This window comes from Mauremys mutica, chromosome 1 (assembly GCF_020497125.1).
Source record: "Mauremys mutica isolate MM-2020 ecotype Southern chromosome 1, ASM2049712v1, whole genome shotgun sequence".
NCBI lineage: Eukaryota > Metazoa > Chordata > Testudines > Geoemydidae > Mauremys > Mauremys mutica.
In genome coordinates, this window is record NC_059072.1 from 70,139,625 (window position 1) to 70,161,347 (window position 21,723).

Genomic DNA, 21,723 nt, shown 5'->3' on the forward strand with positions numbered 1-21,723 from the left:
CACTAGGACTCAGGGGTGGTGTTCAGCTGCAGAGGCAGCAGAGCGGAAGGCAGCCTCCTTCAGATGGGTAGCTGTGCGCTTGCAGAAATGAGCGGGGGCAGTGGCACTTAACTCTGTGCCTCCCTCCCCCCATACCTCACCTCTGTTTGGAGGGGGAAATCCCCCCCAAAAACTGAACCCATGGTAACCCCCCCTCGTCCTGCATGGCTTCCCTTTGCTTCCCTATAGGGAAGCACAGGAATTCTACAAGGGAGCTATTTTCTGCAGGCACCAGAATCCCCCCAGCAGTACACTTTCTTCAGTTTACATGTGCAACTCCAGAAAAAGACATTTAAATTACTCTATGATTTCTATATTTAAAATAATCACTATGAGTTATATCCATTCCTCTTAGTTTTAATTAGGTATGAAAACAAATATTGTATTAAGAAATCCTGATGCTTTAGTGAAGCACCATGTGTAATTTCAGTGTATTATATACAGATAGTACAGAAATATTTTCTATAGGAAAAATAAATAGAAGTATATGTGTAAACATTCTGGGTTAAAGCCTGCCACCCACTGAAGTCAATTGCAGACTTCCATTGACTTCAGTGGGGCAAGATTTCACCTCTACTTTTAAAGCATATAGCAGTGACAGTATATTTTAAAAGTGCATACAATGTTATGTGCAACAATTCTTTAATTTTGAACATTTTATATATGCATATTTAATTCATATCTATTACGCCTCCTTAATTCAGTCTCTTCTGGTTCCAGTATCTCTCTATTTATTATTTCTTGAACTTCTATCACCTTTGGCTCAATCAGCTGACTAAGTGTGAATTCACAGTCACACAGTTCATGCTCTTCCTTTCTGGAACAACCATCAGTATCTTCAAGCAGATCTTCAATACTATGATCTTCATTGTCATCTGCTTTTTCCTGAGTGTGTTTGCCAAATGACTGAATGAGATCTTCAAGTTTCTCATTACATGTGTGATTAACATCTTAGTTTACAAAAAAAGAAAATGAAGATTTAAGATTAGTGATAGGGTTCTCAGTTTCAGAAGTCATTTTTAGAAGTTTCAGTTTTAATTCCTCCAAAAAGTCTGACTAATGCATTAGCAGCCTATTGAGGTCGAGAGCTCATGATGCATTCAGTCAATTCCAATCTCACTAATAAAGCAGCAGAGGACTTCTGGCTCTAAATGCAGCAGTGTATTCTGGTAGGATTGAGCTGTGCTCCCACCTCTAAAGATCCAACATCTTAATTTGTAACTAGGTACCCGTCAGGTAAAAATTGAGCTGCTACTTTTATAGACAATTAGTGGCAAAAAATAAGATTTTAAAATACCATCTGATAATATCCACCAGTCTGGAAGTAAGAACCATACTGCATCCAAGATGTATGAACTGAACATTCAATTCTTTACAACTTAAGTAAGCTAAACACTGATTTACTGTAATAAGGATCTACAACATTGACTGAAAATTAGAAGTACCTTTTGGTTTCATTTCTGATTTATCCAATCCACTTTCCTTCATCAGCTGTCTAATGGACTGGAGCTGTGTCATTATTTCATCTTTCTGTTCACAAGCCAAAGCATTAACACTGAAATGAAGAGACAAGAAGCTGAAGGTTCACCTGAGCTACAACTGGAAATTAATACTTGTCAAAATTGCACCAAAAATATTATTCTGACTCCAGAATAGATCAAACTGTTTTTTTCCAGGTGAATTACTACTATCATGGTTGGATGAGTGACTAAAACCAGTTTTAAAACTTGTTGGCAACCATCACTACATTTCCTCTGAAGATTGAGGGAAAAAAAAGCAAAAAACTGAAATATGGCTACTGGCTGATTTCATTACTGAAGTTTTATGATGGGTGTTCCAGTTGAAGTGCCCACTGAAAGATGGAATTAACAATGAAAGCTATTCTAGACAACTTGTCTAAATAAGACCTCAGAAAGGGAACATTACAGCTTAGATAAAAGTGTGTCTTATCAAGATGTTTTGTTGTGAAGAGATTGCTGTTAGAGTATTAACCAGTTGCAAGTTTGTCATTTAATTTTCTGATTTAATAAGGAGTTTCAACCTATTAAATTTAATAATGTAGTGAAAGTTATTAAGTTCAAGAACAGCACCAAGGTAATACATTTGTTTTAATTTAATAACATAGTTTTCATGAAAGGTGTCAAGTCAACACATAGTCCCTATGTGTGTGTGAACTGAGTACTCTTGATTGCTGATTTACAACACTCCCAATTAGTGTGCCTCAATCCTATTTCAGGGAAGGTACTTTTCTAGAAGTATAAGTAGCTCTTGTTAGCTATTCCCTAGTTTTCTACTGAGACTAGCAACGGATCAGAAATTATGATCTGTCCCTATGATATACATTCATGGCCACCTAAACCAAATAAGATAAGTTCATACAGGCCAAATATGGTAGCTATCAAACAGTAGTTACTTTTGGTCACTACCCATGATCTGGAAGGGGAAGAAACTCCATATTATGTTAACATTCATGAGCCATCCAATCCCCAGAAAAGAATTTCAAATGCTATTTAGGTTTACAGTGTATTTAGAAGAGATTTCACTAAGAACTATACTTATTTCTCCTTCCTCAGCATCTGTATTAAGTTTCAATTAAGATTAGTTTTTCTACAACTGGGCTTCCCATAATTTTGAAGACAATCTTTATTAAAAATCATTTGAGAAACCAGGAATTTTACTTAGTACTTAAGGTAATAGTATTGTTTCTAAAGAAATGAAGCAAAATTGGTGAACATGTTTTATATGGGTGTTTTGAATGTGGAAAAATATGAAAATACCACTTTGCAGTATTATCATCCCATTACTATGCTGCTTACATCTGTATGTCAACAAGGGAGCTGTCTATAGTAATGCCTGGTTAAATCTGCAGCGTTGGCTACTGTCTGTACAGCATACAAATGCTACATTACAAACAAAGTTTCTCGGTACCTTTCACCTCATAAATAAGATGATCTTTTGAGATATTTGTAAATCCCTAAAAAGTTGGGGTCAATTAGTATAACTTTATTTAAGGCATAACCTGTATTCCCTATCCTGAAATTACTCACCAGTTTGACAGTGGGTCTAACTGAGTCAATAAAGAATTTAAAATTTTCTCCGTCTGTGCTAGATGCTGCTCCAGTTCCAAAAGCTGATGTTCTAAAAGAGAAGACAGTGTATTAGACATGTGTTTGCACTGCAAAATGGCAGCAAAGAAATAAAAGCCAAATAATGTCTGCCTAACCAAAAACATAATAAAAAAGAAATAAAGTAACCCCTTCTCTGTAAAACTTGGGTGTGACTGTGTGATAAAAGTTGCTCAGCTCTTGGCACTACCTTACCAAAAAAGGAGGAACTGGAGTTCAGAAAAAGTAAACTCCAGTTATCAGACAAATGAGAGGGGAAAAAAAAATTGACCAATGACTTTCTGCACACCAGTCATGATTTTATAGACCTCTATCATATTCCCTCTTCATCATCTCTTTTCCAATCTGAAGAGTCAGTCTTATTAATCTCTCCTCGTATGGAAGTTGTTCCATAGGCCTAATCATTTTTGTTGCTCTTTTCTGTACTTTTTCCAATTCTAATATATCTTTGAGATGGGGTGACCACATCTGCATGCGGTATTCAAGGTATGGGCATACCATGGATTTATATAGTGGTATTATGACATTTAATGTCTTATCTATCCTTTTCCTAATTATTCCTAACATTGTTAGCTTTTTTGACTGCCACATTGCATTGAGTGGATGTTTTCACAAAACTAGCCACAATGACTCCAGATCTCTTAAGTAGCAGTAGCTAATTTAGATCCCATTGTTTTGTATGTACAATTGGGATTAGGTTTTCCAGTGTGCATTACTTTGCATTTATCAACCAAGAGTGTCCTGTTACAGCAAGTTATTCTAAATGTATGGTGTGTCCTCATTGCTTAATAGAACAAGCCAACCAAAAACAAGTCATGCCCTTAGCATTTTGACTGTGTGTAAAAGGCACACAAATAGCTCCTTAATGACCTGAAAAATGAAAAAAGGAATTCTAAAAATGTGGAAACATGGGCAAATTGTTAAGGATGAACACAAAAGAATAGCATAAGCATGTAGAGACAAAAATCAGAACGGCTAAAACACAAAATGTTTTACACCTAGCAAGAAACAAAAGGAAATATGAATAGGGTCTAGAAATACATTAGGAGTAAAAGAAAGCATTGGTCCACTGCTTAGCGGGAGAAGGAAATCTAACAATAGTGACATCAAGAAGGCTGAGATGTTTAATGCTTGTTTTGCTTAAGTCTTCCATAAAAAGGTTAACTGCGACCAAATGCTTAACACAATATTAACAATAAGAGGGAAGGAACAAGTTAGAGAATATTTAGATAAATTAGATGCATTCAAGATGGCAGGGCCTGACAAAGTTTACCCTAAGGAACTAGACACAGCAATCTCAAAACCATTGGGAACTATCTTCAAAAACTCATGGCGGACGGGTAAGGTCCCAGAAGCCTGGAAAACAGCAAACATAGTACATATCTTTAAAAAGAGGAACAAAGACGACTCAGGAAATTAGAGACCAGTCAGCCTAACTTTGATACTTGGAAAAATACTGGAACAAGTTAAACAATCAATTTGTAAGTGCCTACAGGATAATAGGGTTTCATGTAATAGCCCACATGGATTCATCAAAAATAAATCCTGACGGGCCCCTTCTTTAATAGGGTTACTGGCCCACTGGTTGGGGTGAAGAAGTATGTGTGATAGATCTTGATGTTAGTAAAGCTTTTGACAGTCCCACATGACAGTCTAATAAGCAAACTAAGGAAATGTAGTCTAGAAAAAATTACTATAGGGTGGATGCACACAGCTGGTTGAAAGACCATTCTCAAATAGTAGTTATCAACAGTTCACTGTCAAACTGGGAGGGTGTATCTAATGGAGTCCCTCAGGGGTCAGTCCTGGGTCTATTACAATTCAATATTTCCATTAATGACTTGGAATAAAGAAGAGAACATCCTTGTAAAGTCTGAGGATGAAACCCTTCCCAGCTTGATGTCAAACATTTTGAAGGACAGGATTAGAATTAAAAACAAAATTGAAGAATTGGTCTGGAATCAACCAGATGAAATTCAATAAAGACAAGAACAAAGTACTGCACTTTGGAAGGAAAAATCAAATGTGTGAACACAAAATTGGGAAATAACTTGCTAGGCAGTAGTATTGCAGACAAGGATAAGGGTGTTATAGTGGATCATAAATTGAATATGAGCCAACAATGTGAATCAGTTTCAAGAAAGTCTAATATTCTGGGATGTATTAAGAAGTGTTGTATGTAACACAGAAGGTAATTGTTCCACCCTAGTTAGCAATGGTAGGCCTCAGCTAAAATAGTGTGTCCAGTATGGGCACCACACTAAGAAATATGTGGACAAGATAGAGTGTCCAGGAAAAGCAACAAAAAGGATAAGAAGTTTAGAAAACCAGAACTATAAGGAAAGTTAAAAAACAACAGGACTTATTTAGTCTTGAGAAAAGAAAGCTGAGGGGGGACTTCAGTCTTCAAATATGTTAAGGGCTGTTATAAAGAGGACAGTGATGAATTGTTCTCCATGTCCACTCAAGGCAGGACAAGAAGTAAATTGTTTAATCTGCAGCAACGGAGATTTAGGTTGGATATTAAGAAAAACAATCTCACTGAAAAGGATAGTAAGCTATGGACTAGGCTTCCAAGGAAGACTAAAATCCCTACCATTGGAGGCTTTTAGGAACAGGCTGGACAAGCACCTGTCAGGTATGATCTAGGTATACTTGGTGCTGCCTCAGCACAGTGGGTGGGCTAGACAGCTGCTCCGAGTCCCTTCCAGCCCCACATTTCTACGATTCTAAGTATGCCACTACTGAGCATTGCTCTATGCCTATCACATACCCAAGCACCTAATTTTAAAATTAATAGTCTTGCCAATGTTCTTCAAAGCATTTTAATAAACTAAGGGATTGGATTTTGTTCTGCAACATATCAATGAATGCATATGGTTTTATTTTAAAAGGAAAAACTAAGCAGTTTGCAATTATGCATGTTCTGAACTGATGCCTTGCCTGTTTCTTTTGCCTTATCTTCTTCTGTATTTTTCTCTTTCTTAGAAGAACTTCCTTCTTGAGATTTCATCTTAAAGAAAAAAAAAGTGAAGTTATACTTAAGGCAATATAATAGCTTAATATACGTTTTAGAAGATAAAAACCTTATTTAAGCATCTAAATGTATTAAAAGTTTCAGCTACTATTTACTTTTTTGTGATTTTTCATTCACCCTTGACCCCCCACCCCCACCCCACACACACACTCCTCAAACTAAGTCAAACGCAGCAAAGCTCTCACTGAAACTATCCAAAGCTTTTGGCCAAAAGTGACATTTTAACATTTGTGAAATAATGTCCATAAAATGTTTATCCAAATCACTCTAGTTTTGCTAGTATAGCAGGTGTCCTGTTGCTTTCAGCAGATGCATTATATAAAACAAAACAATTTTATTTGTTTCATATAATCTCACCAGAAGTACCCACTTCAGAATCAGACAATTTATTGCAAGGGTACCAGAAAACAAGCCAAGGATAACAAAACTGTGTATATAAAACTATGTTCAAGATCTTACATATGTTCATCAATGCACAATATTTTGACTTCTACCTCAAATATGTCATTGTAAGCACATAGAAAAACAAACAAAAAACCACACTGATTTACAGTGCCACCTTAAACTAGGTACCACATTTTATTCAAAACAGTTTACAGAATTTCTCAAGTCACTACATGAACAATGCATGAAAATTGCTATAAGGCTGTTCAATTGGGGAATTTGCTATTAAGGGGAATTTGTTTTAGCAGACACATTAACACCTTCAATTTATATTTAACCACAAAAACCTTCAGAAATGTAACCTCCTAGACCAGGAGTCGGCAACCTTTCAGAAGTGGCATGCCAAGTCTTCATTTATTCACTCTAAGGTTTTGCGTGCCAGTAATATGTTTTAATGTTTTTAGAAGGTCTCTCTCTACAAGTCTATATTGTATAACTAAACTATTGTGTATAAAGTAAATAAGGTTTTTAAAAATGTTTAAGAAGCTTCATTTAAAATTAAATTAAAATGCAGATCTTGTCAATTTAGTGTGATCCTTGGCCTTGCTTTTCCTTGCTGAGTTTTCCAATGTCTGGCACGTATTTGGATACTTTAAGCTGCACATAGGCTTCCGAGTGATCAGTTGCTAACCTCTCCAAATATTGGTGGAGCTAGGCCCTGAATATTCCTGGAGCCCGGGCACCACAGGCCCATACAACTCACCACCCCTGCCTTCCTCTGCTACAGGCTTCCTGTGTGACCTTGGGCCAGTCACTCAGCCTGTTTGGATATGTCTGTGCTGCAACAAACAGGTAGCAGCTGGCTCTGGCTCGCGGGGCTGAAAAGAGTGATGTAGACACTTAGGTTCTGAGATCCCAGAAAGGGTCTCGCAGCATCTACATTGCTAATTTTAGCCCTGCAAGCCTGAGTCAGCTGACCCGGGCTGAGACTTGGTGCAGCGAGTTTTTTATCACGGTGTGGATGTCTCCTTTGTGCCTTAGTATTCCCTCTATACAATGGGAACAACTGCCTGCATGGCTGCTGGGAGGGTAAGCGTCTTAAAAATAGTGAATTGCTCAGCTACTGCAGTGATGGGGGCCAGATAAGCCAGAGAGTCCAGGGTCGGACGGGACCACCAGCTTATTTAGCCTGGTCTCCTGCATGTCATAAGTCATCAGCAACTGAAATTATCCAGTGTTACAGCCAAAGCTACAGAAGGAAGTTACAAGATTGCACAGTGCACTGCAAAAAACGGAAAGCCATTTACAGACAAAACCCAGGCCGGCAGCAGAGTGCCACTGAAAAATCAGCTCGCGTGCTGACTTTGGCACGCGTGCCATAGGTTGCCTACCCCTGTCCTAGACCATATAATTATGCAAGACAATTAAAACTCAAGTTTCTGAACATATCAATGTATGCTGACTGCCTCAACTACAGTATGTTAATAAAGCTCTATATGTAGCTAAGTGATGACAATCTCCAAGTATGCAAAGAGTATAAACACCAAGTATGCTGAGGAATGCCAGCATATAGAGTGGTAGAGAGAAATCTCATTGGAAGTGATAACATTATTTAAAAAAGGTATGCTGAATGTCAGGAAAATGTTCTTGATAAGGCCTTTCGGGCCCTGGAATTCTCCAAGAAAAATGGTGGAAGCCCTATCTATATCTAGGGCTTCCACCATTTTTCTTGGGGAAAACTCAAATATATCTGGGGCATTTAAAAGGCAAATTGCGTTGGGGGGGTGGTTTTTCTTTTTATATTGGATAAGCAACCTCTAGCAATGACCTTTTCTCTCCAACCATACAGTTAAGTCTCTTGTAGCATGGGTCCTCATCCTGAGTCTCAATTACCACTACCTCTTCTTTTCCAGCTTTGAGAAATGCAGTCTGCTCTGCTTATAGTGCTGCAAAAATAGTTTTCATGGCTCATCGCTTTGACTATGTCAGCCCCCTTTGCATTCCTCCCTCTCCTCTCAGCAAACAAGTCCCACTGCCCCCCCCCCCAATCACCCTGCACCCCTACTCCCATTCAAACCCTGGCTCAATGCTGTCAACCCACTAGCTCCTGTGCCCCCACCCCAGTCTGTCCCCCTGCCTTTCTGAACCCCAGTCTATGTGACCCACAGCCGCCCTGTGTGCCCCACTCTCTCCATTCGCCCCCCCCCCAACCCCCAATATCCTGTGTCTCCTCACCTGGCCCTGTTGGTGGGGCACTGTGAGGAATGCAGTGTCTCCCCTTCTCGCTATCTGGAGCTGGCTGCTCCAGCCCCTGAGCCAACTGCCCTCTGTTCTGGCATCACAGCTGCCCCTGGTGGGTAAAAGGTGTAACTAACGCACCTCTCCAGCAGAATCTATTTTCTAAAACAAAAAACAAAACAAAAAACCACCTGTGGGGGACATTAATTCTGCACGTGTGCAGTGGCGCAGAATTCCCCAGAAGTACTTTTGAGGCCTGTCCTCCATTATCTCATATAGACATGAAGATGTCAACTGCCAAAGTGGATGCTGCTGAAATGACACTAGTCTTTGTAAATTTAACAAATGTGTTACAAACAAGCACCTTCACACTCTCTCCCATATTGTTCCTCATGCATGGGAGGAGATTCCCTATCAACACCCACAAGGCCAACTGATCAGCCTCCTTAAAACTCTCCTCTGTCCTGATGCCCACAAAAGAAACTTCAACAGCAGTCAGGCAGCTGGTGTAATGTGACAACTACTTTTCATGCTGACCAGTTTTGACTTATTACCTTATGCTCCTTGCTTGTTGTACCCACCTGTAGTCTCTGGTCTCATTTAGACGATAATCACCTCAGAAAAGCTGGGTCTGCCATTTTATTATGTGTTTGTATGGTGCCCAGAATGTTGTTGTCCAGTTCTAGGACTGGAGATCTTAGTAGCTACCACAATGCAAATAAATATCAGGACCTCACTTCCAGTTTTCTAGCAATTATTACTTCTCTTTCAGCACTAAAAATAGATATGGTGTTATGTTTTTTAAACAAAATTCCCCACTGTTGCAGCATAACTGATGGGATTAAAAAAAAAAAAAAAGAATCTAGACTTCTCCTACTGCTAAAGATTTCAGGGTGTGTCTATACAATGCTGCTAGCATGCTCTAGAAGGTACCGAGTTACATGAATTAGGTACCTTTAGACCCTTCTGGCATGTCCTAAGACAGGGCAGGTAGATTTACTCCTGAGAAAATTTTGCACCAAAAAAATTCTACCTATTTTATTTGTCAAAACAACACGGCAACAATAATATAATCACACCATTGTCAATTATTTGTTGACAAGTATTTTGAAATAAATTACCAAAATAACTGAAAATGGTGTGATTATATTATTGTTACTTTGTTATTTTGAGAAATAACATGTCAGAATTTTGCAGAAATTAAAGTTTTTAGGCACAGAATTTTTAATTTTAGATGCAGAATTCCCGCAAGAGTACCAGGTGCAATTTAGAAGCAGGCAGCTCTGTGGGAGATCCAGGTGCAGAGGGGATCTGTATGCACAGGGACTCATTGAGGGGTTCTAGGTGCAGGAGAGTACAGGTGAAGATAGCTCAGTGGTTTGAGCATTGGCCTGCTAAACCCAGGGTTGTGAGCTCAATCCTTGAGGGGGCCATTTGGGGCAAAAATCTGTCTGGGGGTTGGACTAGATGTTCTCCTGAGATCCCTTCCAACCCTGATACTCTATGACACGTTTCTGCATGGGAAGAGAGAGAGTTTGAGCCGCTGTTTAGGTTATGAATAGTACTATAGTATGAGGCTGAATCGCCAAAGTCTTGTCCAAGACCCAGAGTGGGAAGTTAGGATCTTAGATTTGAAATGTAAAAGACAAGAGGAAAAAAGGAGAGTTAGAAAGTCTCCATACACCCAAAAAAAAAAAAAGTAAACAGCATAGTGTTTACTTTGCAGCTCATCTTTGAAAGCACACTGGGCAAAAACCCAAAATAGGTGCATTTTAAAGAACAATCTGCATGGACACAGGGGAGAAACAAACGACCTGTTAGGTCTTTACCATCTCTCACTTCTATGGTTAAGATATTAAATATTTACCTTTAGGAATTTGTATGCTGCAAACACCCCCACACCAATAGCATACAAGGGCATGAGGGTAAACGCTAAGTCTTTGCCACTGCCTCTAGTTCTCTCACTCTTCCTGTCCTTTTCCATTACATTCCTCATCTGCTGAAAGCTTTGGTATGTTTTACTTTGAGAACTTCCTGAATTCAGATGAGACTGATGAACTCTCTCAGAGGCACCTGCAAAATGAAATATTTTAAAAGAAAAAGTTTAGCCTTGTAGTTAATTTCAAAATGAGACTGTTCCGAGATTTTCCTCCTTGTAGATTCACCATTTCTTTAATATTGTGTCAACTGAAAGCTCTTATAGAACAACCACATACAAGGTTACAATAGACCACCCTTTCACGTATGCACAGTAAGGGGTATATTTAAAAAATTCTCAAAGTAAGATACTCTTTCTTCAAAGCTACTAAATAAAACTGTACAAATTACCAGGTGATTTCTTTCTTACCAATGGAAATAATCTAGCAAAGTAATTGCAAACTGCAGTTAAGTTAGATAAAACCAATAATACACTGACATTAAAATCAAAATACAAATAGCAATCTGGCATTGAACTCAAACCTACTGGAACTGCTTTTTATTATTAGCATCAAATTTTCAGTAATTTTTCCATAATAAGAGCTTTGATTTCAGTATTATCTACTTTTAGAAACAGAAATTTAATGTTTCCCTGTCTGAGCAAGAGACATTCACTGAAATAACCAGATTAGCGTATGTAAAATACAGGTTTCAGCTCTAGGTTCAGTGTTATTATGAATGCTCTTACACATGTGTAAGAGTGTCATATCTCAGTAGAGTTAAATATTTAGTGGAAAAAAAGTATAGTATTACATATGTGCAGTACACATTTTCCAAACACTTAACTATTTCTAAAAAGGATTTCCATATGTCTAATTAAGATGTCCTATTGATGATTGAATCAACAAGGAGTCTGAAGTTTCAAAAATTAGTATCTTTGAAATTTGAATTGAGGAGAGCAAGAATAGTCTTGAAGCATGAAAAAATCTGCCTCCAACATACCAATATGATCTAGAAAATAGCCATGTAAAGGTTGCTAAAATTTCATTTGCCAACAAGTATATACCCTTAAGACAAAAATAAGCATGAAGTTTCAGACTACAGCGTTCTTCCCCCCCTCCCTCAGAAATAAGTAACAAATGCATTCTTAACTGTGAGGTCGCACTTGAGCTACAACTTCTAATATGCTTCAGAACACCAACACAGCTGAGGATTTCTAGTGAGAATAATGAAGAACATAATTACAGCCAGTTCTCATGTGAATCATAGTAAGCTTACTACTTCTGCCAATAGTTGCTAGCCTATGGCCATATTTTGCTGCCTATTGAACAACGTGCCTTAAATTTTCCAGAGATGTGAGCCTTGTTTCATTCAACACCACTTCACAAGCAGGTGATAATGTACTTTAAAAACACACTCCCTGGTATTACCTTTCACTGGACACTGCTATCTTGATGTATGTACAAGTGGGATTCAAGCCTTAAACAAAAATAGACATTGCAATTTTGTCACAGTCAAAGGAGAAGATTACTAAAATAGATTCCTTTATGAGGAAGAGTGGTTTTGATATGTGTTTTTTTTTAAGTCAAGAAGTGAAAATATGAACTTAGATGCAGGGGAAAGACCCCAAACCATGATATTTTGCAAATCTAGAATAAAATGTCTAATGTGAGAATGATTTAGAGGTTTTTAGAATGATCTTAAAATTCCAAAGCCTCACCTAAAAACGTTCAGACCTCTAATGATGAACTGGAATTATAATTAAGATTAATATTAGCTCTTCAGTGGAGTGGTTCTCTACAACCCTTCAAGTTCTGTCATATTTAATCAGTTTGCAGCATCTGAAATTTGAGCAAGTTTTACATATCCAATTGTTCCTTGGAACATGAAGTAGAGCTGGGTAGCCATATTAAAAGATATCACATGAGCTACTGCAACTAATGCAGACAGAACTCAAGACAACACAAACAGCTACCTCAATCAATTTCATGGATATCCAGACAGAGCTAAAGAGTTTAAGACAACATTGGCAGGTAGCAAAACACATTTGAATAACATAGTTAACTCATTTGGCCATTTGTATTAACTCAAATCCAGGCAGATTTTGGGGTTAAGGTTCATATCAAACTCTTGGCATAGCTCTGATTAATGGATCAGTGTTCAAATTGAGAAAGCCTGCTTTTTATAGAACCACAGTATTTTTACTATAGTGTCCAAAAGTCACTAGATTCTTTCCTAACATATGGATGACAAGAATTTTAGTCTTAAACCAAAAAGGGTAAGGTGACATGGAAAAAATACCATGCAATAATATTTTCGAGATACATATTTTCCTTCACCTAGTTATTTTGCCCATTAATAGTTAGTCTTTACTTTTTGTTGTTTTAACTTGTGCTCAGTCATAGCCATTTGTACCTATTTCCAGATTTGTTTGTTTTCAAAAACATTTAAGTTACTTTAATCTCTTATTTCCTAGCTTTTTTTTTTTTTTTAAAAAAAAGCTATTTATGTAGTTATTAGTTTAGACTTTGTTTAGATCAATCATCTTGTGTAGTCCTCGTGATTAAGGCTATGCTTTAGTCATAGGTATTTTTAGTAAAAGTCATGACCAGGTCACAGGCAATAAACAAAAATTCACAATCAGTGATCTGTCCAAGGACCCATGACTAAATTGGGGGATGGGGGGCAGCAGTGCATGCTGCTGCTGCTCGGGAGGGCAGGGAGAACACCACTCCAGCAGCGGCCACTGCAGCTGGCTGCAGGGCCGCCCAAGCAGCTGGATGCAGAGATGTTCCAGAATCCATGACTTCTGCGACCTTTGAAGCACACACGGACAAGTTAAAGCACTTTCTTCTGTCTTTTCTTTTGCATAAATAACCAATGGGAAAATAGGCAGCACGATTTACTGGCCAAACATCCAAGATGCGCAAGGGTGTTACCTAATGTATGGGTCAGAGTTTGGATATGTTCTGAACTGGCATAGGGAACTGAGTTTATTTTACTTTGTTACTATACCAAAACACTGGCTCCAGTAGGTAATGCACAGGATGGGCCAGATCCTGGCGTCCAGTCAAACAGGATGACTTGATCTAACTCATTGATTTTGATCATGATTTAAATCAGCAAGCTGGAAATCTTTATTTAAATAAAGAATTTTAATCTCATTTTGCATTTGCACTTTTAAGTCCTTCTAATGAAAAGCTGACTCTCATTGGTTGATCAATATATTGATTTGTAATTAAATATAGCCTTTAAGTTTGGTGGTACTTCTTGCTAACAAGGAGGAAATGCTATATTTAATTATATAGCTTAAGAGGTTTATTCATATTCTTATTTTTATATTTTTAGTATAGCATCTTATTTACTAAATGATTCATATGTTGCTTGAGATGTATAGCTTAAGAGGTTTATTCATATTCTTATTTTTATATTTTTAGTATAGCATCTTATTTACTAAATGATTCATATGTTGCTTGAGATGTTTTTCCAGCTGCATGTAGATGGGAAATTGGAATTAAAGATAACTTTAAAATGGTGGGGTTTCGTGTTTTTCGTTAAATAAAACCCATCTTAAATTCACTGATAAACTTTTTTCTTGCCTATCAAGATATATTTTACATTTAAAACTAACTTATTTATTAAATAAAGGAAGTATAGCTATAGTTCCAATTGTTTCTGGTCATCATGTACTTCAAGATTTTAAAACTAGTAGATCACATCCTGATTTTATTCATAGATTGGAAGAGAAAAAACAAGCTCTCCTGCTTTTTCAGCTGCCAATCAGCATCTCAGTTTTGAATGGATTAGTCATTTAAATGAAATACATTAATAAACTGAAATGAAGCGTTCTCTCTACACCTGAAGAAGAGACTACTGCTGTCAAAAGGTAGTTTAGCACTTGATTCCAGATGCCTAGCCAATGATTTCCAACATTTCAGCAGTTTGACTCTTTAAATTTGAATAATTTAAATTTAATTTAAATGTTTTTTTAAATATTATAATAAGTTCAGGTCTTAACATAGGTTGTCAATCTCAAATTTAATTTTGAATAGTTTTTTAAAAATGTAATTTAATTTTTAAAAATCCATTTTTAAAAATAAGTATTGATTTTTATCCATCCTGCAGCCAACTCATCTTCAGTAATTGGGCATGGAACATACTCAGATGCAGCAGGGATCTCTTGAAGTTCAGTGGAAACCCCTAACCTTAATTATCAGGGTTGATGAGCTACAAAAAGTTCTGTTCTTTTGTTCTTCTTGGCCAGATGGATGATGACCAAATTAAGGTGTAATTGTCAAACCTCCAAAAGGGATTAAGAGGTACCTAGTATGAGAACGTTCAAGTGATTGCCCACATGGATTCCATTCTTGGTATGCATATGTCCCATATGTGAGAGACCAGATTCTTTTGGCCAGCAGTGTCCTTTGTAGCCCCAGAGATCCTCACACCCTCAAAAGGACATACAGGGTATATTTACACTGCATTAAAAACATCACTGGCTGGCCTATGTCAGCTGACTCAGGCTTAGGGATCTCAGGCTGCAGGGCTACAAAACTGCAGTTTAGATGTTCAGGCTTGGGCTGGAGCCAAAGCTCTGAGAACCCATGGGTTTTGTTTTTTTATTAATCAGTTAGTCGTTAGTCTCTTTTTTTTTTTTTAAATCCAGGCCAATTAAATATAAAACAAAAAAAAAACCAAAAAAACCCCGAACCCTCTCCCAGGTAGATTTCCTTTAGGCTAAGCACCATTCCCCACCCCTGTACAGAGACAGCAAAAGCTAGGACTCCAGGATTCAAGATGTATCCTCCATGCTTTGATGACTATTAACAATGGGCACTCTCAGTGCCTACTCTGCCTAGGAGAGGGATATATGCCAAGCAAAGTTCCATATGTTTTTCATTCTCCAAGAATGGGGGAAGCCTGCATGAACCTATTTCTCCTCGGGAGATCAATAGAAACCTCCTTGGTCACCAAGTGAAGGCCACAGCCAGGCCGGTCATCTCATCAGTCTCTCTGTTAGGGACCCTGTTACCAGAAATACCACCCCAATCTCCTGGGTCACATCTACTCAAAGGCCCCATTCATCTGCCACTGTTCCAGTGTCAGTATCTTCCGATGGGGCAGAAGAGAGCACTGCCCCAGGGAGGAGCCAAGGTCACCCTCTTTGGTGCCTTGCAAGCAGACAAACAAGAGTCACCAACCTCCTAAGGGCCAAAATCCTAACAAAGTCCCTTCAGGTGCTCTGATACCAGTTAGCCTGCCTGCCCTGACCCCGCGTCGCTCCGGGAAGTGGAAAGAAAGAAAGTGGGGGAAGAGAGGCACAGGGGTGTGTGTTGATGTTGCTTTAGGCACCGTCCCCAGCAGCTCTCTTTGGTCAGTTCCCAGCCAATGGGAGATGCTGGGGGCGGTGCCTGAAGCAACAGCAACACACCCCTGTGCCCTTCCTCCCCCATGTTCCAGCCGCTTCCCGGATTGGAGCCGCATGGGGGCAGGGCAGGCAGCCTGCCCTGCCCCTGGTGTGCGCCGGGCCAGAGCCTGCCCCCTGAGCTCCTCCTGCAGTCGAACCCCCTGCCCTGAGCCCCTTGCCGCACCCTGCGCCTCGACCCCTTGCCACACCCCTCCTGCACTCCAAACCACTGCTCTGAGCCCCCTGCTGCACCCCAACCCCCTGCCGTACCCTGCACCCACACAAGAGATCCACTTCTGGACAATACAGTACTAATAAATGATGGCCACATAAACATCACCATATACTGGAAACCTACTGACTGCTATACTTACCTACATGCCTCCAGCTTTCATCCAGACCACACCACTCGATCCACTGTCTACAGCCAAGCTCTACGATACAATCGCATTTGCTCCAACCCCTCAGAGATAAACACCTACAAGATTTCTATCAAGCATTCTTACAACTACAATACCAACTTGCTGAAGTGAAGAAACAGATTGACAGAGCCAGAAGAGTACCCAGAAGTCACCTTCTACAGGACAGACCCAACGAAGATGTTGTCAGAGCGGTATCGGTGTGGTGCTCTGCTCTCTCCAATGTTGATATTACTCAGCTGCGTGCGTGTGTTCCCTCTGTGTGCTGCCCCAGCTCTGCGCAGATAGCTGACCCAGCAGACCCGATGAGAACCCCCAATAACCACAAAGTCTAGTAAGGTACGAAGGCACGTCGGCCAGGTTTATTGTCGAAAAAAGTACAGCCTCCGGCTCCCCGGCAAACGTAGTCCAGGGTGCTGACAAGGTGCAGCTAGCCAGTACATATGTACTCCCTGACAATGGACTCAGCTCAGTCAGTGGCGGGATTTCCACTGCCCCCTAGGCTGGACAAAGGTACCTCCCCAGGGATGCATTCTTATACACAGATACAAACAAGTTACACATCACACCTGACGTATTAAGGTGCCACCTTTCTACGTATTAAGGCACCGCCTTCTACCTTGTACATGTTGGTTCGAACAAAACAACTTTATCCATCATATTACCCTTTTGCCCCTCTCATTGGGATGGGCCAGCCTGTTCCTTGTTATCTGTGTGGAATGTGCAAGTATGTGAATGTTACGTACCTAAAAGGTACTGATCTTCTTGCAGCATCAGCCCTTTTCTTGCCAGCTCCTGTGAGCAGGGCCTGCCTCTGGCTCACAGCTTAACTTTGCTTTATGTTAGCAAAGTCTTGACCATTACTTTAGTTCAGGCCTCAGGCCTCATACCAGGCCTCTGATACCAAGGTTTATATCTTAGGGCCTCCTCTTACTACAGAAGAAAGTAACAGAACGCCACTAGCCATCACCTTCAGCCCCCAACTAAAACCTCTCCAGAGCATCATCAAGGATCTATAACCTATCCTGAAGGACGATCCATCACTCTCACAGATCTTGGGAGACAGGCCAGTCCTTGCTTACAGACAGGCCCCTAACCTGAAGCAAATACTCACCAGAAACCACACACCACACAACAAACACACTAACCCAGGAACCTATCCTTGCAACAAAGCCCATTGCCAACTTTGTCCACATACCTATTCAGGGGATACCATCATAGGACCTAATCACATCAGCACACCATCAGGGGCTCGTTCACCTGCACATCTACCAATGTGATATATACCATCATATGCCAGCAATGCTCCTCTACCATGTACGTTGGCCAAACCGGACAGTCTCTATGTAAAAGAATAAATGGACACGAATCAGACGTCAAGAATTATAACGTTCAAAAACCAGTTGGAGAACACTTCAATCTCCCTGTCCACTTGATTACAGACCTAAAAGTTGCAATAGTACAACAAAAGAACTTCAAAAACAGACTCCAATGAGAGACTGCTGAATTGGAATTAATTTGCAAGTTGGACACCATCAAATTAGGCTTGAATAAAGACTGGGAGTGGATGGGCCATTACACAAAGTAAAACTATTTCCATGTGCTTATTTCTCCCCCCTCTGCACCAGTTCCTCACATCTCCTTGTCAATTGTTAGAAATGGGCCATTTTCATTACTACTACAAACAGTGCTTTTTCTCTCCTGCTGATAATAGCTCACCTTAACTGATCACTCTCCTTATAGTGTGTATGGTAACACTCATTGTTTCATGTTCTCTGTATGTACATATATACATCTTCCTACTGTATTTTCCACTACATGCATCTGATGAAGTGGGCTGTAGCCCACGAAAGCTTCTGCTCAAATAAATTTGTTAGTCTTTAAGGTGCCACAAGTACTCCTAAGCTTTAGGGTCATTCTGACCTGCACATAAAGATTTACACATTATATAGAGGCTCATAAATTGCCCGTTTTATTCTCAAATATTCAAAAGTGAATTATTAGAAATTATATACTGTTTATGTTATATCTCCTGGTTTAAAACTGCCTTCAACTTATCAAATCATAAGTCTTGATCTAATTAATTGCAAATATTAAAAAATGACAGTGGGTATTCACCCACAAAAGCTTATGCTCCAATACGTCTGTTAGTCTATAAAGGTCCCACAGGACTCTTTGTCGCTTTTTACAAATATTAAAATGGCCCACTTGCCTTTAGAAATATAGGGCCGAATCCTTGGCTGGCATAAATTAGCACCGTTCCATACCAATTTAGACCAAACAAGGATTTGGCTTTAGTGAACAGCTAGAATCTCAGCACAGATGAAGATTATTAGTTTTAAACAAACATCATCCCCAATGCCTGTTTACAGAAGTAACTACTAGCACATTACCCACCAATGAACATTATTTGATTTCCTTATTTAGATTGTAACACTCAGCTTTTTCACACTTCCCTGCATAATGTTTTTACCAATTATTTGGAATAATAATAATAAAAAAAAGACTAAGAACACCAGGTGGTTACAAGCAATACCTTGTTAGCCTAATAAAATCTGTGCTTTTGAGAAGAGAGCATCATCTACACTTTAGGATAGGGGAAATGCTCCCAGTTACTTCTTCTCTATTAAATGAAACAAAATGTGTCTTATCATTATCTCTATTTTGTGATTCCTTTATCACGACTTCATTCTGTTGACTGCAAATAGTTATGTTTATTTTATGCACCAGAACACTGTGTGAGTGTAGGAAGTTAGATAGTTTGACTTATCCTGAGCTGACTGTCAAAAGATTCTTTTCAAGCTAGCCTCTGATGTGTAGCTCTGTAAACAACATGAGAACACAAAGCAATTCCAACTATTGGCCACAGATAAGTTTACAAAGAGAGAGGCAAAGGCCAAGGCCTAGTCTACACTGTAGGGTTGCATTGACACAAGCTGCCTTACATCACCTAGCTGTGGAAGTGTCTTCACTTAAATTTTACTCCAGCTGACACAAGTGCCTTGCTACACCAATTTAGTAACATCACCTCCACAAGCAGCCTAGAATCAGGGTCAATGTAATTAGGTCAACAAAGCATCAGTATAATACTGAGTTGCTTACATCAACTACTAGGTGCTTTCAGGAGCCGCCCCACACTGGCAATAAAATTGGTACAAGCACTCCTGGTGGTGTTGAGGACCAACACAAGGAGCTAAGCCTGAACACACAGGGGCGATCTAATAATTGTGGTGGCTGTAGAACAACATAAATTAGATCGAGATAATTTTGTTGCGTAGACATGGCGTAAACAAGTTGTGGCTTCACCCCCTTCCACAGAACCTCCCGACAGGGGATGGGGGCAGAGAGACCAGGGTCACAGACTGCGCCATCTCTCACACCCCCAAGCGGGGGTGGGTAGTACAAGAGAAGTCGCAGCCTATAATCCTCTCCCACCACCCCTCCTCCAACCAGGGGAACAAGTGCGGGGGAGGGGGGAACCAGGCGGTTACCCAAAGCCGGCCCACCGGCACCACTAGTCTCCCCCGCTGCCGGGACAGACAGAAGGGAGGATCGGGCGGCGGCTCCTCTGTACCTGTGGGGGGCGGATAGGGATCGTAGCGACCGGGGCCAGCCGGGGCCCCCCGCAAGGCCCTCCCTGCTCCTCCTCCGCCCCCGAACAGCCTGGGCACCGCCACGAAGAGGCAGAGCAGCAGCACGACCGAGACCATGCCCTGCTGCAGCGCGGAGACCGCCATGGCTTAGCCGAGCGCGCCCGCCCGCAGCCCGGTGCCCGCTGCGAAGCCCTGGCCTGCTGCCCCTTCAGGAGGAAGAAGGAGTCGGACCCGCCGAGGAGCTGCCAAGGAGCCCGGGCTAAGAGGCGGCTCCAGCCGTGCTGCGGCTGCTCCTCCCCTGTCGGTATCGCCCCCTGCGGGCTCGACTAGCAGCGGGATCTGTCCTGGTTCAGACAGCGCTGCAGCCGTGGCTGTCCCCAAACCCTGTCATGGGATAATAGAGACGGGGAGTCCCGCTCCCTCATTGCAAAACAGACAAAATATACACAGCCCCCAAACACCCAATTAGTGCCTTACAGTCTTCCTAAGACACCCACCACAGGAACACCACGTGGTGCAGTACAGTCCCGTTACACCCACCACTGAAACACCACTATAGGAGCCACTTAATGCCACAGTCAGGTCACACAGATACACCACACTACTGAGCCTTTCAGTGCAGCACAATTATACTAAACACACATCCTTTAATTCAAAATAAAAATGAAGACATTATACATATGCATCATTCACAAAAAACAAGATTTAGTAATGTCAAATGCCTTTCCTCGTGACTGTTTTAGATTGAGATAGATGAAGTCTTTAATAAATAAAATAATTAATTATTGTTATTTATTGGACTATTGTAGCTAAATAGATGAGACATTTCATTACGTAATGGGAAATATTTACAATTTCAAAATAATTCCTCTCTCTCTCTTTACACACACACACACACACACACTTTTAATTCAGCATGTATCCTTATTACTGAACAGTGAAAAATGTAATTAGGCAAGAAGTCGAATAGTTCAGGTAGTTAGAAAGAATGGGGATGGAAAACCTGCGCTATAACAAGTATATTGGGAATACCGGCGTGGACTTGACACGTTTCTGGAGGCTATGAGATGTTTCCAGGTTGCACCTGTTTCAAACATTTTCCAAGAAAGATCTCCAGAGTCTAAGCCTTCTCTGATTTTAAAGCCACTAGCAAATATAACTCCTCCTCCTGACATCTGTTTGTCAGGAGCTATATGTTTTACCAAGATGCAGGAGGTATCTATGCAATCCAAGGACACAAAGTACACTATAGTCTCATTCATATGTCTACAGACTTGGTGGCAACCAGGGGGTGACAAATGCACAGGAGAAGGGGCTCTTTGCTGCTGCAGAGACTGGCAATGCTGCTTAGGGGCAGTTAATAACAGTTTTGAGGAAGAGATGATTTTCAGGGAGAGGAGCAGAGTTAGCGATGCTATTATGTGTGAGTTCCAGGAAATCAGCAGGTGTCCGAGTGCTGTGGCTAGATGCCAATGGGAGGGAAGGGGGGCTATGTTACACATGACTCTTTTTGAGGGGGGTACAGAAAGCGCTGCTGGGGAGGAACCCTGATGCGGACTAGAGT

General features: G+C 40.4%; 1 protein-coding gene across 1 annotated transcript; it reads right to left on the minus strand.

The window, feature by feature from the left end:
- Positions 1-336: 336 nt before the first annotated feature.
- On the minus strand, positions 337-20,385 carry CCDC107 (coiled-coil domain containing 107). Its single transcript, XM_045002322.1, has 6 exons — positions 20,141-20,385; positions 10,691-10,896; positions 6,108-6,177; positions 3,087-3,177; positions 1,485-1,594; positions 337-989 (listed from the first exon to the last, which is right to left on the minus strand). The coding sequence occupies exons 1-6, from the start codon at positions 20,301-20,303 to the stop codon at positions 697-699; spliced, it is 933 nt and encodes a 310-aa protein (XP_044858257.1). The 5' UTR covers positions 20,304-20,385; the 3' UTR covers positions 337-696.
- Positions 20,386-21,723: the final 1,338 nt, after the last annotated feature.